Source organism: Vanellus vanellus, assembly GCF_965231255.1.
Source record: "Vanellus vanellus genome assembly, chromosome: 3".
Taxonomy (NCBI): domain Eukaryota; kingdom Metazoa; phylum Chordata; class Aves; order Charadriiformes; family Charadriidae; genus Vanellus; species Vanellus vanellus.
The window spans coordinates 35,071,584-35,089,301 of NC_138907.1; the positions used below are offsets into that span (position 1 = coordinate 35,071,584).

The 17,718-nt window shown below is 34.6% G+C and overlaps 1 protein-coding gene across 1 annotated transcript in view; it reads right to left on the minus strand.

Annotated features, from left to right (window-relative positions):
* Positions 1 to 17,235, minus strand: part of DNAH8 (dynein axonemal heavy chain 8) — a gene marked incomplete at its 3' end in the record, with an annotated part of 150,799 nt that extends 133,564 nt beyond the window's left edge. Inside the window, exons 1-13 of the mRNA XM_082480246.1 lie at positions 17,191 to 17,235; positions 16,400 to 16,534; positions 13,461 to 13,545; positions 12,494 to 12,642; positions 10,989 to 11,178; positions 10,459 to 10,622; positions 9,304 to 9,480; positions 8,862 to 8,975; positions 5,605 to 5,712; positions 3,653 to 3,754; positions 1,857 to 2,003; positions 723 to 920; positions 89 to 165 (exon numbers count right to left, since the gene is read on the minus strand). Of these exons, the coding sequence (XP_082336372.1) occupies positions 89 to 165; positions 723 to 920; positions 1,857 to 2,003; positions 3,653 to 3,754; positions 5,605 to 5,712; positions 8,862 to 8,975; positions 9,304 to 9,480; positions 10,459 to 10,622; positions 10,989 to 11,178; positions 12,494 to 12,642; positions 13,461 to 13,545; positions 16,400 to 16,420 (1,532 nt within the window). The 5' untranslated portion in view covers positions 16,421 to 16,534; positions 17,191 to 17,235. The remainder of the gene's footprint in view (positions 1 to 88; positions 166 to 722; positions 921 to 1,856; positions 2,004 to 3,652; positions 3,755 to 5,604; positions 5,713 to 8,861; positions 8,976 to 9,303; positions 9,481 to 10,458; positions 10,623 to 10,988; positions 11,179 to 12,493; positions 12,643 to 13,460; positions 13,546 to 16,399; positions 16,535 to 17,190) is intronic.
* Positions 17,236 to 17,718: the final 483 nt, after the last annotated feature.

Below are 17,718 nucleotides of genomic sequence, written 5' to 3' on the forward strand. Positions count from 1 at the left end.
TTGTTCTAAAATTAGCCATGTTATTTAAAATGTGCTAATCAGCAGTTTGAAGTTACTTTAAAAAATTTTAAAACATAATTGCCAATACCTTTGAAGTAACTGGAGTGCATGCTGTGAAGACAAAATTCTCCCAAAACAGGTACGCATAAACGTCTGTATCTGTATCTAAAGAACATATAGTTTAGTATAGTTTTCCTAGTCATATAATAGTTTTTAGGTGTCTGATAATTCCTTAACAAAACAGCATTTGGAATTGTTACTGCTTAAAGCACAAAATAGCAGCCTTCACCAGTCTATGTCTAACATAATCAATAAATAGCTAGATTCAGTCAAATTATCTCTTAAAATGCCAGACAATTTTAGCAAAGAATCAAATCATGTATTGAAAACAGTTGCAGCTTTGTTCTGCCCAAAATCTAACCATGTGCCTCCAAGGCAAATAAACCACTCCCATATAGATCATTCTCTCTGGTCTCATAATTTTTGTCATTTCGGCTGCAGAGTGACTGATCTTCAGTGAGAGCCATATTTTACTGTTTCCTTTGGAAGGAGGAGAAGGAATGGAAGAAGCCTCCCTCCAGACAAACACAAATTCTATGCTCTTTGGAAGAAGAACAATGTAGCCTATTCACAGTTCAAAGTCTCACTGACATTCAGGGAGATACTGAGAAATAGTGATGAGATTCTTCCCCAGGTAAGTTATAGGTAGCAATATCACTTACCTCTAAACCCTCAACTTTTGCCATGAAGTTCACAAAATCCACGTCAAATTCTGTTTTTCGTGGATCAAGGACGTCATATTGTTTCTTTTGAACACTTTGGTAGATACTTTTGAATTTTATTGCCATAACATCTATGCCTTCAATGGTTGACAGACTCAGCGCACAAAATGTTTGTACTACAGTTATCATCTCTGTAATCTGAAATATAAACATTATATTCATGCTCAGAACAAATTATTTGTTAATTCCTCTATAAACCAAAACTCAAGTAAAATAAAATAAACAGTAGCCACTTCTCTAATTACTGCATTCAGAAGTGTGCGGCTTCTGAGCTTTTGAGCCAAGTATCTTCAACAGAGCATGGTTAATTCAGTTTTCATCATCAGTTTTCACCACAATCCAATACAAAGTAAAATCATCTTTGGTTCTTTTTGATGGTAAAGGGTTTCTTTTTTATATTTGACTGTTAGATTTAATAGGGTAATATGGAAAAAGAGTTAAAACATGACATATGCATACTGATTACACAAAGAGATTTCACAGAATAAAAGTACCAACCATACAGATTAGTATATATGCTGCATGATATGGAAAAACATCAAAGGCTCACAGAATTCCTACCCTGTGATGACTGTCCCATTATCCTCATATGCCTTGTCTGACTTTATTTTGCAACAAGGAGCGCCTATTATCTTTTCCACACAAACTCTATGAATGTTAGTGTAAAATCCTTCATCAGGTTAGTGAGCTAAATGTTAAGACAAAGCCAAGCAAGAACTGTGTTTGGCAGTAACAGGAGTTTTTAAAGTCTTAGGACACTTTAAAAAAGCCAAGATGTGTTATTTTTCACATAATTTTAAATAATAAAATAATAATCAAAGTCTAGATCAATTAGATTATTTTTCTCCACATTAACAGAGATAAATTGAAAAATTCAGAAGGACATTGTGAGGTAATTGCCTAAAGTCATTGGGATGACTTACTCTGTGGAAGTGCCTAATTTCTCCATAAAGAGTTACAAACTCCTTCATTGGATGATTAAGAGCATGTACGTTGAAAAGTGTCCACCTTGTAAACTGTTCTTTGGAGAAGCGCTTCTTCTCTACTGATAATAACAGCACACAGTATACTCACTTTTTCTAATCTCCTACAAAAAGCTTCAGATTTTCCAAAAATGTACATTTCCGATACTTCAAATGTCTTTTCTCCTAGAGTTTCCAAAATCTCTTGCTTTGTTTCATGAAAGCATTTCTGATATTCTTTCAATAGAAACATGCAGTCCTAAAAAGTGAAGGAATAAATACCACACTCATTATGCCATGCTATGCTTATGGGTGAGAGACTGGAGAACTCAAAGCTACTGTCATTCCAAAGTGGTTAATTATCACTGAATCTAGTTTCAGTCAACAGACAATAATGACTCACATGCATTGTTTTTCTTTCAGTATGTGTAGCAAATATTTGCAACATATGAACATACAACAGTACAGTACAGTGAAGGACTTCACACTGGAAATAAATTGCCAGAAAAAGAAGGGGAAAGTAGAGGCCAGCAAAGAGCAGGTGATGACTCCTGCTCTAAAGAAGACATTTTAATATTAAGAAAAGCCATTAGCTTAATTAAGAATGGTCAGACTGTCCTCTGGTTAAGAACAGATTTTGGCATAACAGGGTAGACTGTTTGGAACTCCCAGGGGATTTAAAGGAAATTGGTTATACAAACTAGCGTGTGCTGTCAAGTCTGAGTTAAAGTAAGACTGAAAAACAATCCATCTTTCTCAGGTGATTATTTACTTAAAATACTAAGACTTTCTAGATGTAAAAATAATGACTGGTGAGAAATATAGAGTCTATAATCACTGGAATACAAAATCTTCTGTCAGTTCTTGGAAAACTGAAGGCAGATTTTATCACAACATACTGGCAGTCACCAGACTACGAATATATAGAATCATAGAATGGTTTAGGTTGGAAGGGACCTCGAAGATCACCGAGTTCCAACCCCCCGCCATAGGCAGGGATGCCTCCCACTAGACCAGGTATATATAACAATTAGCTATGAATTACAGGAAATGAGAAAAGGTCCTCATTGAAAGCAATGTTCAGATCTTCAAGAATATACAGATACTAGAATGAAGACTGATCGCCATGATTAGAAACTGGTCTTATATTTCTCTTATGGAATAATGAGAGCTTGTCAGTTGCAGAAGAGTCACAAGATAACCTCATTGAAACAGATGAATTATTAGAATCATGTCACTCTGTCAGGTCAGAAGAGATACATTCAGTACATTTTCTTTTGTACCTCTGGACCTTATTTTTAAAGGACTATGAAATCCTACACCTTTCTGGTCAAGATAAGAAGTCAGTAGCTGAGGTCTGATAAAGGAGAAGGTGGAAATTAAGTCAGTATTGGCAGCCAGTAACTCCACAGCTGGACGCAGTTTGCCACAGCATGTTGCAGTGCTTAATTAGTTCTTAATATGTCACCACTGGCTCCAGAAGAGGAACCATCTTCCAGAAGAGGAACTCTCTTAGCACTGAACTTTCACAGTGTGCCACAGAAGTCTGGTAGAAGCTAGTATAACAAAGTCTGTTCAAATACCAGGTTCCCCATGGCAGATGAAGATGGTACCATACCAGATACCCTTAAGGGTGAAGAACGTGGATTATGCAGGATGACAAAATTACATGGTCACATATATGGTGAAGATGACAATTCCAAGGTCATTGGTGGACCACCCTGATAAAAATGAGGCCACTCTGTTTTCAACAAACGTCAGAGGGCTAAGAAATGGGAAAACACTCGAAACATGAAATAAAACAGTAAAGAAGAGTGAAGTACTTGATACATATTGATATGGGCTTCCTTGTGTGTGTAAGTAATCAATAGGTTTAGTAGGTAAATAATAAAATACCAAAATACAAACCTTAATTTTTCCAATGACTGTTGATGTCTCCTGCTCCCAGACACGAGACAAGCCACCATCTGTAATATATGCTCTACATGTTGTGACCATTTGATTTGTAACCTAGCGCAGACAAATGAAAACAAGCAGGTCTCAAGCTTATAAGGAAAATTGCCTGTTTTGTAAAATCTAGCAAAATTCACACATTCATGTATTAGTATTATCAGAGTTTGGATAAATTTCACTTGTGGGAATAATAGTGGCTAAATACGTGAAAAACACCCTATCAAAGCCCTAAAACACTCCCAGAAGTGTATTTAAGTCTCAGGAAGTATTTGTAAGTACTACAAGTCCAGCAATACATATGCATAAACACAGAATGTCAACAACCATAACTCAAGAACAAAGTTATTTAACTATAACTACTCTTCATTTATGTTGTCATCTTTACACTTTGTAGTGTGTGCATCCTTATTTAAAAACTGCCATTAAAAAAAATTCTTAGCAGTATGTCTTTACTTTGGTCTCCCATGGTTACGAAAAGGAAAGAACATCCTTCTACTTCTCAACCACAAAAGTCCAAAGTTTGTAATGACAGAAAGAGAGAAAGGAGGACAGGAGTGAATGCAGATATAGAAAACACATCTCAGAGAATAGCTACAGGTTGATAATCTTTTGTGTCTGTTAAATAACATGAACAATTCAAAACAGTTTTCCTGACACACGAGACTACCGTAAGCAGGTCTCAAGAATCCCTAACTGAATAAAGACTGAGAACTGCCACACCAAAGGCAGCCTCACACTGTAATATAATGACTGGTTATGTTGTAGATAGGACTTTGTTATGGTTTGAGGAACCCACAAGAATTTATCATCGTTTAGACAATTATTCACCCAACAACCCCTCCCCACCCAGGAAGGGGCATCAGGAACAAAAAAGGTGTCCTGGTTTGAGGGACACAGGACTAATTTCTTTTCTAATGCTTGGGAAAACTGCACTTTTAGAAGACTCTAGTGTCTCAATTTGTGAAAGTATTTACTTTATAGCCAGCTATGGTATGTGAGTTTCAAGGTCTCGGGGTTTTTGAGCTCACCAGGTGCAGGGATGAGGAGAAGCGAGACCCAGGCACTTGACCCAAGCTGGCCAACAGGATTATTTCATACCATGAATGTCACATTCAACACAAATTAGCAAGTTTGCTGTGAGGTGCTCCCTCTTCCTTGATGGTGGCAGTCCCGAGAACATCTTGCCCTGGTGGTGGACCCCTGAGGCCTTCCCTTTCCCCCGAAGCTGTAGTGCTTGCAGTGTGTGACATTTGCTGTCCACTGCTGGAAGTGCACAGCTTCCTACTGATATAACTGGCTGAGTATAATCCTTGCATATTTTATATTGGTATCGGGATCAATACTGATTCTTTAGTATTATTAATGTTAATTATTTTGTATTATCCTATTAAATCTATTTATATTCAACCCTCGTGTTTCCTTGTTTTTCCCCGATTCTTCTTCCTGAGTGGGGAGGGGTCATTAGGTGATAGAATAATTGCCTAAACAACACTAATTGTCATGGGTTTATCAAACCATAACACAAGGGGTTGAAATGTAAACAGACATGAGCCAGACTGATGGCCCATCTACTTAATTAGGTCTTCAAGGCTGATAATAAAAGAATCTTTGTGGATTCAGTGAGTTAGGAAACAACTGAGCAGATTAATTCAGATCAGGAGATTAATCAAACAACAACAAAAAAACCCTTGCTGAACAAAGAATAACAACAAACTTCCTTCAAGAAGACAAGTCTCTAATCCAAGTTCAATCCTCTCCTGATCAACAGGCTTCTCTTCCTTTCCCATGTAGACACCTGCTATTTATTGCCATTTCTTAACAAATGTCCTACTGATTTAAACAAAATGAGTTTTTTTTTCTGAAAAAAATATATTTTTTATAATTAATATTATACTTAATATATTTACCTTCATAAACAATGATGTCATTCTCTCAGAAGTATTGTAGTATCTTGAAACACTGTGAATCATTCGTATAGCATTTATCAAGTTTGGTATTCCATGTGTCATTGATACCTTAAAGCGGAGTTTCGAGAAAAACTTTACTTTCCATTCTTAGGAACTATATTTTTATTTGATGGACAACTTCTAAATTAATTTTTTCCCTAAATCATATGAACCAATCTTCAAAATGCCATGGCAATTTACCAAAAGGTTTCTTGTTAAAAAAAAAAAAAAAGCTAATCATTTAAACCTCAACTAATAAAACCAATAAAACTCCAAGATGATCGGGTGAGGAATTAGATTAAGGGTATTAATATGAATATTTTTAACATTGTATTTTGATGATCAAAATTGAACACTGATTCAAAAAGTACAGGTTGCATTTTTTGGCACAAAAGGAAGTATTCTTCTGGCAGCTGGCAGTGTTTTCTGTGCTTAATGCTTTTGTTTTCCTTCAAGTACAGCTGTTACATATACTTTATGCAATTACATTGTGATTGCATAAAATGTTTCATTCAGACTTTTTGCAAAACTCATTAAATGTCACAATGTTAATGTCATTAATGAGTCCCTAATTCATTCAATCATCATATGAAGTATCTAAACCTTAAACAATGATTTCATGAAACATGTGAATGGGCAGAGTCCTGCACTTGGGCCACAACAACCCCATGCAATGTTACAGGCTTGGGGAGGGGTGGCTGGAAAGCTGCCTGGCAGAAAAAGACCTGGGGGTGTTGATTGACAGCCAGCTGAAAATGAGCCAGCAGTGTGCCCAGGTGGCCAAGAAGGCCAAGGACAACCTGGCCTGCATCAGGAATAGAGTAGCCAGCAGGGCTAGAGAAGTGATTGTCCCACTGTACTTGGCACTGGTGAGGCCATACTTTGAGTACTGCATTCAGTTTTGTGCACCACAGTATAAGAAGGACATTGAGGTGCTGGAGAGGGTCGAGAGAAGGGCAGCTAAGCTGGTGAAGGGTCTTGAGAATAAGTCTTATAAGGAGTTGAGGGACTTGGGGTTGGTTAGTCTGAAGAAAGGGAGGCTGAGGGGAGACCTTATTGCTCGCTACAACTACCTGAAAGTAGAGAGTCTCACAAGCTACAACCGATAGGACAAGAGGAAATGGCATCAAGTTGTGCCAGGGGAGGTTTAGGTTAGACTTTAGGAAAAACTTCTACACTGAAAGGGTTATCAAAGACTGGAACAGGCTGCCCAGGGAAGGGCTTGAATCACCATCCTTGGATGTATGTAAAAGCTGTCCAGATATGGTGCTCAAGGACATGATTTAGAAGTGAGCCTGGTAGAGTTAGATAATGGTTGGACTTGATGATCCTAAAGGTCTTTTCCAGCCATAATGATTCTATGACATCATTAAAATCAAACCTTGCTAATACAAGTGTTCTGTAATTGAATAACTTCCAAAGTATTTTGGAAAAAAAAAAGGGGGGAGAAAAGTAAAAAAAAATGTGAAGTCATTAACATTATCAGGGACTTAGAGTTGCAATTCAGAACATCAAGAAAAAGTAATTTTGACTGTCACAGCTTAACAGAGAAGCCTTAAGTTTGGGCTTCAAACTCATAGTAGATACATTGATACTGTGGACTGACATAGCAGGCATTTGCATTTGGCAAAAGAGTGTGAAAGAAAGGCTATATGGTATAAAAACAACCCTCAGTGTCCACATATTGTTCATCAACCTCCTCCCCCACCCACACACACAAAAGGGAATCGGGAGATTCTGAGTCTACTGGTTTTCTTTCATCATCCTTAACAAAATATAAAACCCTGAATACAGGACTGTATAGTGATTCCTCTGATTCAAAGCCCCAAGTTAAATGCTCAGTCTAAATTTTCATGTAGTAACCCACTTCAGCTACAAATGTGACTGTGTGATACTGCATACACTAAATGCCATATTTTATGCACACCCTAAATATATTAAATCTGCATGTAATCCATTCCTAATCCACTAATTTTTAAAACACTTTTTAATATCAGATATTAAATTCAACTCAATCCAGAATGTAGTTCTTTTTAAAACAGGATATATTTAACTTGGGTGTCATTATTTTTAAGTTAAATACAATAGAAAATCCTACCTAAATTATCTTGATCCATGTTCCCAGAAATGAAATAGAAATTTAGATTTATCCAAATTGTTACAGATTAAACAAAGAACTATAGTAAATGATCCTGTATTAGTAAAGCAATTAACTCATTAATGGGTTTCCATCCACAAATGTCTATCTTTGCTTAAGATAAAAATAATTTTATCTTAATAACTCTTATGAAGCAGCTCCTCATTATGGCCTGGTACCTGGCACCCTCTAGTGATACTCTGAAGAGCTGAAGATAAACAGGGTCTTAGTAATGCTGTTTATTGTACCCCTTCCTTCTACTATTCCATGCAATATCAGTTCTATATCATATATTATCACAGACTTTTCGCTACCCTCAGTTAAAACTTTGAAGTAGGATCCTAAGCCGCCAGCAATTCAAAAGAAATGCAACACTTCCTGACAAACAACAGGAGGCTGGTAGGATCAAAACAAGGAGCACTAACAAACAAAGCAGAATACGCTATTTTTGCTAGGGTATTCCCTCCTTCCACTCTATTTTGCAACAATCATTAGAAACATATAACTGTTAAAATAATTAATATTAAACATAATAACTGTTACATTGAACTAGGGCTGACTACATGGACAACCGATTATTTAAATTCTGACTGGCTGGTACTTCTGCAATTAGAAGCAGCTAATACTGTTTTCAATATCGAAATATTAATTTACTCATTTAGTACTTCACTAGATTTCATTATTCGCTATATAACTGAAATTTTGGTATTTTGGTTACAGCTGTGTGATTATTCATTAACTTATATGGAATTTTCAGTGAAAGACATATTTTGAGTTTCTTGTATTATAAAATACGTACCTGTTTAAACTTATTTAAAAAAAATATTGGTAGCAGGACTGACTTACTAGGCAATCCTATGTATGTTTATTGATAAAATACATATTTTAAAATATATTTTATGTAATATAGAATAAACTAATGCTTTAACATTTAGCTTCACAGGCATTTAGAAAAAAATCAGAAAAATAGAAAAGTAAATTAGATACTTTTACTTTTAAGCAAATACAAAGATTTCTTTTGCCCTGGGCGTTCTATGTAAATACCTAAACTATGTTTAAAAAATGATGAAAGCATACTTACAAGATCATAGTTGTAAAGTGGCTGACAAACTTTTTCAAGTGTGCGTAAGTATTTCACATTATCTTTTGATTCATTTGCTGCGTCTGTGATTCTGGCATCTAGCTCCTGCCACATCTAGAGGCAAAACAGAACTGTAAAAAACTTCATACATAGTGAACTATTTCTTTAACTTGCCAGAAGTAAACTTTAGTAAATTAATTTTTAAAGGCATTTTCAAAGCAGGCAATAAAAGTTATTTTCCTTTATGATAATTTTTATCTGTATCTCTAAAAATGTCTTGTTATTTCTCTTAATATATTAAGCACACCAGCAGCATATCTAAATTTTCCTCTCTTAATTCTCCTCAAGAAATATCTCTTCGATGCAATGAAATAAAATAAATATCACAAGCTTTGTCTACTATAGTAAAAACCAATCAAAAAAAAAAAAGAAAAAACATTACCTTTAGTAATTTAGAATGTCCAACATTCAGAACATTAATGACAGCTTTGCAGTTTGGTCCTTTGATCTGCTCAATAATAAAATTAAATTTAGCAGACATACATTTCCAGTGCTCTAGTTCAGTCAGTGGACCTGAATCATCAGCTTCTTTCCTCATCTGCTTACTCTCAATCAGAACCTGCAATGAAATTGAAAAAAAAAAAAAACAAACACAAAAGTCTCCTATAGAGAACAGACAAATCATTATAATGAAGAGGAGAAACACTCTGAAGATACTAACTTAAAAAGGAACAAGCTTGCAGTTATTGACACATGAAAATGGTTCTGATTTGGAAAAGCATCCTAAGTCTGAATTGAACTCAATCATATTCTTAAACTGGAACGAAGGCAACTAATACATATGTTCAACTGCTGTCATAAACCGGGTGAATCTCAGCACATACCTGTATTTTTTTCTTTAATCAGAATCTATGGATTGAAGTGCACCAAATGTAACTTAACTTGTAAAAAAAACTTGAAGAACTATTTTAATAAAAACATTAAATATCAGATATCAAAGTCATAAATGTACTCATTTGTATGTTCATAAACATGTAGCCAGCTCTTTTTACATTTTTATTCTGTGAGATAAACACACTAAACACAGTATGCCCTTGTAAGTAAGAGTATGTCCTGGTCTAGCCAGATTCTGTATTTTGATTGTTTAAAGTCTCAAGCGCTAATTTATTGGATAACTGAGACCTTACCACGTAAGACTTACAGAAGAGCAAAAATGCCTTACTGGGCCTGGTCAAAGCTCTTTCTAAGAGTAGTATCTCATACCATGAATGGCAGCAGAAACTTAACAGGTTATGTATAGAGTATACTTAACTGTATATATATGTGGTCCTCACCAATGTTATTACTCCTGCATCCTTCTGTCCTCTCCTTCTTACTATTTGTGTATTAACTGTTCAGAAACTCTTATTCTTGCTAGATTGTTAGTTCCTAGGGATAAGGACTACCTACTTAACTACACTTGTACATAGAAGTGAAGGACTTGTCTTAGGTGCAAATGCAGCAAAAGCCTTCAGCTAACTTCAGGCAAGTTTCACGTATCATTTATAAATATCTATCCATATTCATGCTGGATTGATGCGTTAAAACAAAAACTTACCTGTTCAATTTGTCTATACCATATCATAAGTACTTCCTCTAGCTGGTGAACCATGTCAGGACTATCAGCTGCTGCAGTTACTTTCTCAAAGGACTGGAGTTTAGAAAAATTAATGTAATCTATTTTTTCTAACTGAACAGTTCCTTCAATGCTTATTATAGCCCCTGAGAAAAAACAAAACAAAACAAAACAAAACAAAACAATACAGAAACAATTAAGACTCTACTTACTAGTGTAAGTTTGGGAACATATGTTTGAATCAGTGTTGTTCCAATACAGTAGCCATTTTACTGCACTTACATAAAGCAGAAAATTCTTATTTTAAATCCAGTGTTCTTCCTTAAAAGTAACAAATCACTAGAGTATTTTCTCAAGTAAATAATCTACTTGTATTTATTATGCAAGTAATTGATCATTTTATTTTTCCTTGCAGAATGTGAAAAATTCCTCACCTATGTGCTACTGCCTTTAAATGGAAATTCTTAAGTAGAATACCTCTAGTTTGATTACTTCTTAAATGTAACATTTACCTTCTAAAAATGAAAGGTATCTGTTAATTGTTTCCACAAAATTCTGTTTGTCTTTTGTATCCTGTTTGGTCTGACTTAAAGCGCCCCAATTATTTGTGGCAAGGATAGCTGGGAGAAAAATCTTTTCTATCATATTCCTAACACCATGTAGGAGTCCTTCAGTGGCATCCAAAACACCAAAGAATATATCCTGTATTGTGACAGAACGATTGTTAGTAATGCAGTAACTTAGACTGGAAACAGTATCATAAAATCAGTGTATTTTTTATAAAGGCACCTACAATATGACCATAAGATAATGTTTTCAATTAAAAAAGGGAAGTCAATAATGATTTAATACAGTTTTAAAGGGCTGCCAGGTTATATTTTTGTAATTTCAGTTATTTCCCTATCATACAGAAAGCTTGGAATTTTTTTTAATAGTATATAACAATTAAAAATATTCTAAGTGTCCCCATCTACAATTAGGTACTAAATAATGAAATGCAAGTAGCAAAAATGCTCTGAATGTCCAAAATGCCTGAAATTATATTAGAAGCTATTATCTGACTGAATGTATATTACTTTGGATCAGACAAAATTTTTGTCTACTCTCCAAAACTAAACTTTACAAGTGCTGACTAAATTTAGTATTCCATAATTATAAACGTCCCTCAAATCAGTAAATATTAACATATTTCATGTAACAAACTTCCTAGAACATAAATTTCCTTTTCTGATCACTTCAATAAAGAATCTGATGCATAAGTAATATTTATGACATGAGACTTCTGATAAAGAGAGATCTTGTGTCTTACTTCTAATAGTGCTTTTCTCCCTTCGCCTTCTCAGCTCTCAAAAGGAATAAAACATTTTTAATATCTAAAGTATATAAATTAATAATGTACTTTCTGTCTGAAGAATTTGAAATCTTATTAATTAGAAGATACATATATAGGACTGATTCTTATCAATTTACAGTCCCTTGAGCACTGCCTGAGTATCAAGATGTGTAAATAAACAAAAATTACGCCCACACTTATCTAAGAATTTGTCTTGTAAAGCAGAAAAACTCATGCTACATAATTTACATAGGATAAACGTGTATTTCACACATTCAAAGACACATAAAAGAGAAAGGTACAAGAAAGCTTTTCCTCTCCTGGTATTTGCAATAAAGTCTTCTCAGTGAATGCTTCTAGTTCAGAGATTTTGATCACATCGAAAATGTACTTAGTGGCTTTAACCTCTTCAAAAACAACAAGGACAATGAGAAACTAATCTAAATGCTGAATTCTTTAACAAGAGTCCTGTCAGACACTGAATTCACAAGATATCCTGAGTATTTGCTGAAGTAATACAGCTATTCATTGTCTACCCAAACAGGAGAGCAAAGAGCGTGATACAGCTTAACATTCAAAAATGCAGTTACCAGTAACTTTAGTTATGTGACAATAGTGAAACAAATAATGAAACAAAATAGCTACTTTTAAAGTTTTTAGTTTTTGAAATATATGAGAGAATACCTCATGTATAGTTTTTGCATTTATAGGGCTGTCATTCTTACAACGAACAAAAAATAAGCATAGTCCTACGAATTTGTCTGGTGTGTTGTCCACATAGAATTGCATCATTTTACTTCCTTTTACAACTCCTGGAATTGTCCGACCACATTCTGAAAAGAATTTCATAGGTGTCACTGGTTTTAAAAGTAAAGATATTATAAAATGCTTAAAATCAATATAGCGAAATAAAATTCGACACAGAAATAATTTCTTCCTTTGTGTGTAAGAGAATCAAACCCAGCTGAATTCATGCCTGTAATAAACCACGCAATCAAATATCTACATCAAATATAGAACATATATCTTACAAATCTATTTTGGTATATTGTATTGCACTGAAAGAGGAAATTGGTCAGACCCATCATTCTGGGGTAATTTGCTTGTGAATGAGGTACTTTCTTTGTTTATTTGCATTCACCCTATCAAACAAGATGTGACACCTAAATGAGAAAATAAAGAATATAATATACCAGCAGGTCCTCTATGATATAATCCTATGCAATTTGATAGTTTCATATAAACAGATAAGGGAACAGCATGTTCAGTGTTTAGAGAATCATTAGGGATTTTAGACATTAAATTCTAATTCTTTCCTGACCATGTGAAAACTAAAAAATTTCAAATATTTGTAATAAACGTGAATTCAGACAGGCTTATGAAAGTGCTTTCTAATGAACTGGGGGCGTAACTCTTGTAAGGAAAAGTTGCAACCAATTTAAGATTTCAGAACTTTTATTTTAATAGCCTTCCTTTCAAGAATGGCTAAAATTGACTGGAATTTTTCTAAACAATTTCACTTGAAGTAAGCATTTAAACTATGAATTTTCAGTCCTTATAGAAAAAGGCTGCAAAATTGTGAACAAGTAAAAACAGATTTTATCCTGGGAAACTACTACATCTGTCTGTATTAATATTGCTAAAAATTTACCTATTCCTGGTGCTTCTCCTTCTTGATAGAAAACTTTCAATGTTTTACTTCCTCCCTTAGCAAAAAAAGAATCAAAGGCTTCCAACTGTTAAATCAAAAAGTGAATACTTGTTACTCAAAATATTTTTCTTTGCCTTTAAGTCATGCAGAAATAATTTGACCATCCCACTGTTTAAAGTTTTGGTGGCACGTAATGTTTTTCCTCAAATATTGTGACGAGTTACAAAACAACATAACAGATATTTCAAATATTGCTTTCAAGTACTGAACCTGCAGACACGTGTGGCCTAGCTCCTGATAACTGTATATCAAATGTTTATGGTCTTGTGCAGTAATGCAGAGACATTGGAGGATATTCTGTCACTTAGAGAGATCTGTAAGTCTAAAGTTTCAGCTGGAAGTAATTGGTCATAAGAGACTTAGAAACACACACATCAGATTTGCATGACTTGACATACCCTGCTATTGCAACCCTACCCCTAAACGTAAAAGATTAATTTGTAAAAGACAAGTAACATGGCACATAGGATTTTATTCTGCAGACGTGAATTGGCCACATTGGCTCCAAAACTTTTTCATGAAAACAAAGATTCTGCTGACCTCTGGAAGGACAGTGATATCACATCTGTGGGAGGTCATGCTGCCCCATAATTAGCTTGCTGTACCTGTCCATAAACTGGCCATCCTAAAAACACTATGGATCTCTAGATGGCCACTTTGATTTTGTTGTTATACAAGGTGCTTTGGATAGTAAGGATTCAAAGCTTTGAAACACACTCTATTTGGGTGTAGATTATCATTCTGAAGAACTTGCCTGAAATCATAGCTAGGATTTCCAAAATCTGAATTATCAAACTGCCCTAGGCAATTTATGTGCCCTAGTAAAACCAGGATATGTGATTTAGCAGGAAAGGAACAAAGGTCTGAAAAGCACTGAAAGAAAGTTTAAAGGAGATCAGAAGGTACTGATCTGGTCAAAATCCAGCTTCTTTCACAGTCTCTGTAGTTATCTGTAAGGATGACTAACTCAACAGGATGTGACTGAGCATTCAAATTGTCCAACTGAAGGGCTCAACCTTGGCAGTGAGACCTGTTTTGCCCCCATCAAAAAAGTCAGAAATTTAGCTGGCACGTATGTCTGGAGATGCATCACACGTTCAAGCACAAAGCACATACTTCTAGATGTGGTAGATTTCTTATGAGCATGATTTTTTGCCCATAACAAATAATATAAAATCTGAATCAGAACAATGATAGGAAAATAAGTGACACCCAGGTGGACAGAATTTAAAACCACTCTTTTGAGAAGACAAAATTGTGCAAAAATAAAAGTAGTAAAAGCAAGTCAGCTCTCGAAAGGCATTAAATTGGTACAGTACTGAAAGGGCAATAACAAAAATCAGAAAAGGATTCACTACTACAAAAAGCACTCCAACTTGAGAGGAAGAGAAAGGTGAACAGTAACTTTTGGGCTTATATGACTTTACACAGGAGGTAAGATGTAAGCTGTCCCTGTGGCTACTGCCTCTGCAAATAGCTTCTGGTTCAAGTCCATGTGGTACGAACACTCACCGTTACTACACATACAGGCTAATGCTTTAAAGGGTAAAACTTAATTCATGGATGTCGAAGACATGATATGTATATGGTAATTTACTAAATGACAATTTGTTAAAGGACAACGTTGACATAGCCCCAGCAGCCTAAAATGTTTATGAATAAAGTAAAACTGAAAACTGGAAAATTTCCAACAATAAAGTTTTCAGATGGTCCTGAAAACCCAACCCAAAACCAAAACAAAACTAAAAAAAGAAGCCTTAAGAACCCAAAGGTTCTCAAGTGTCTGAATTAGTCAAACTCAGTATAGAACAGCAGTTTTACATGAAGTTAGGATGATCTAAAACTATATACCATTTAGGAACCGTTACAAAAAAAAAAAGGAAACGTTAGTTGACTGACAACACTTAAAGCATCTCTATGTCGTGTAAGCTTAAGTACTGTTTAAGTACATTTTATGATATATAAATATCAGTAAACAAACAATAAACAACAAATTGGTATTGGGACTATATTTGGCTTGTAACTGAACACCTGAAGTTCTAACAATTGATTTGTTTGATCGAAGGAGACAATATCTGGCCAAGTTTTGAATACTAAATCAAATCTCTCTAACAGATACAAATCGCATCACGCAATCAGAGAAGACAAGGGACATACAGCCATACTGAGTTTTGATATTCTAGTAAAAGAACAGTTTAGCTGGTTGCTCCTGTTTGTTCAATCACTTTGAAAGGCTATGAAAGACACAACATTAAAGACACACAAAGAATGACTGAGCTTTCACAAGTGCCACAGGTTTGGGATCTACTCGCTCTATAAACCCACTTTATCTCATCTTTTAAACATTCAAAAATGAACAAAGCATTCAAAACTGGAAATTATTTAATGGGTCTTTCCAAATGTCATGTAATTAAATGGTGTAGGATTAATCTTCCCTCTTATTACTGAATAGCAGTCTTAATTTTCAAAACGTTCCTATGAAGTTACATATATTTTTGCAGTATCTTTGGCATTTCAGTGAGGACTTGCTTAACAAATAAAAATTATCATCTTTAGAATATAATAATATCAGGTTGAGATGGATGAAACTTGATGGAACTGGTGGATGTGACAAGAATCCCTTGGGTCAAAATAACACCAGCAATTATATTTACCTTGAGGTAAGAAAGATGAAAAAGTCACAATCAAAAACCTTTGGAATATTTGCAAATCTGTCAGGAAACTAAGCTGAATGATTTAGTCAGGTATCATTTTAGATGAGTTGTGTGCCCTATTAATCACATTTTCTAGCAGAAACAATTGCAATGATGGATAACACTTCATACCAACTACATATTTTGACTAATAATTGAAATCAACAAACATATAAACAGACTCACCGAAGGGGCATCCAAAATCATTTCTTCCACAGTTGTTAAGTCTAAACCTAGCCTGACACTAAGAACTTCAAATATGTATTTATATGAAGCATCAACTTTTGTTCTTCGATATTCTCTTGCTTCTTTGTATCGAGCCTAAAACATTAAAGGTGTATTTCAAACTAAAAATACACAAGCGATCACAACAATGACTTGCTACTTAACTTGAAAGTAATGCTGAAATCTACTGTCTTGTATTATAAGACTACAGAACTGCCCTACTCTTTAAAAATATCTAAATTTTCAGAGGCTAACAGAAGAACAAATTATTAGGAATCGTTACAAAATGTAAAGTCAACTCTGAGGATATGGCAAGGAAAAGCAAACATTAAATACACTAGTATATATTTTGAGATATTTGTGTGTCATATTAACTGATTTTATTTTTCACAATCAGTTTATTATATTTTCAGTTTATTATATTAATACATAAAGGTCACAACATCAATTTAAAACTGAAGTATTCAGAGTGGGTAAATATTTGCAGGAACTAAGCTGGGTATAGCTTCACTTCAGTGTAAATTGTTCAGTTAGTATCTCCTGCTTTCTTCTTCTATTACTTTAAAATAAAATCTTAAAATACTCTAAACACTGAAAACAAAGACTCACTCACTTTATTTCAGCAATAATTTAATAAAGGAACCGAGTATAGAAAAAAAGAAAGAAAAAAAGCCCAGTTTATATAAAATTAATTTAATCATCTGAGAAAAGATCCTTAAATCTATTTCAAGACCAAAAGTTGAATACTAAACCTGTTTTTCTTTTAAAACTTCTTGCAAGGACAGAACTCCACTAGCACTCCTGCAAAACCTAGACAATTTTCGGCTTGCAAGAGAAAAAGACTCTTGGGAAGAGCAAAAGCTTGCTATTTGTCGACTATGGCGAATAGATCTGGCTACAGCATCTTCTGATACAACAGGAGCATGCACAGAACTCTCTACAGTGAGACAAGGCCCAGCACTTTTTGCGGCAGCAAGACCGGGCCCAGCATCTTCTCCAGTATTTGAACTTTCTTTATTATTTTTTTGCACCCCCTCCATTCTGAAATGTGGGAAAGAAAGAAAAAAAAAAAAAAAAAAAAAGAAGCTGTGTTTATAACAATCCAGATTTTTCAAATCTACCTTTTCAAGGAGACGGGAAGGAAGAGCAAGGTAGAAGGTAGGGATAGGGAATAAAAACATGAAAAATGAGAGCATCTCAAAACTGACTTTCCAGGCATTTTATGATAGGTTACAAATGTCAAGCTGAAGATGATTACTGAAAGATTATTTTTTTTTTTA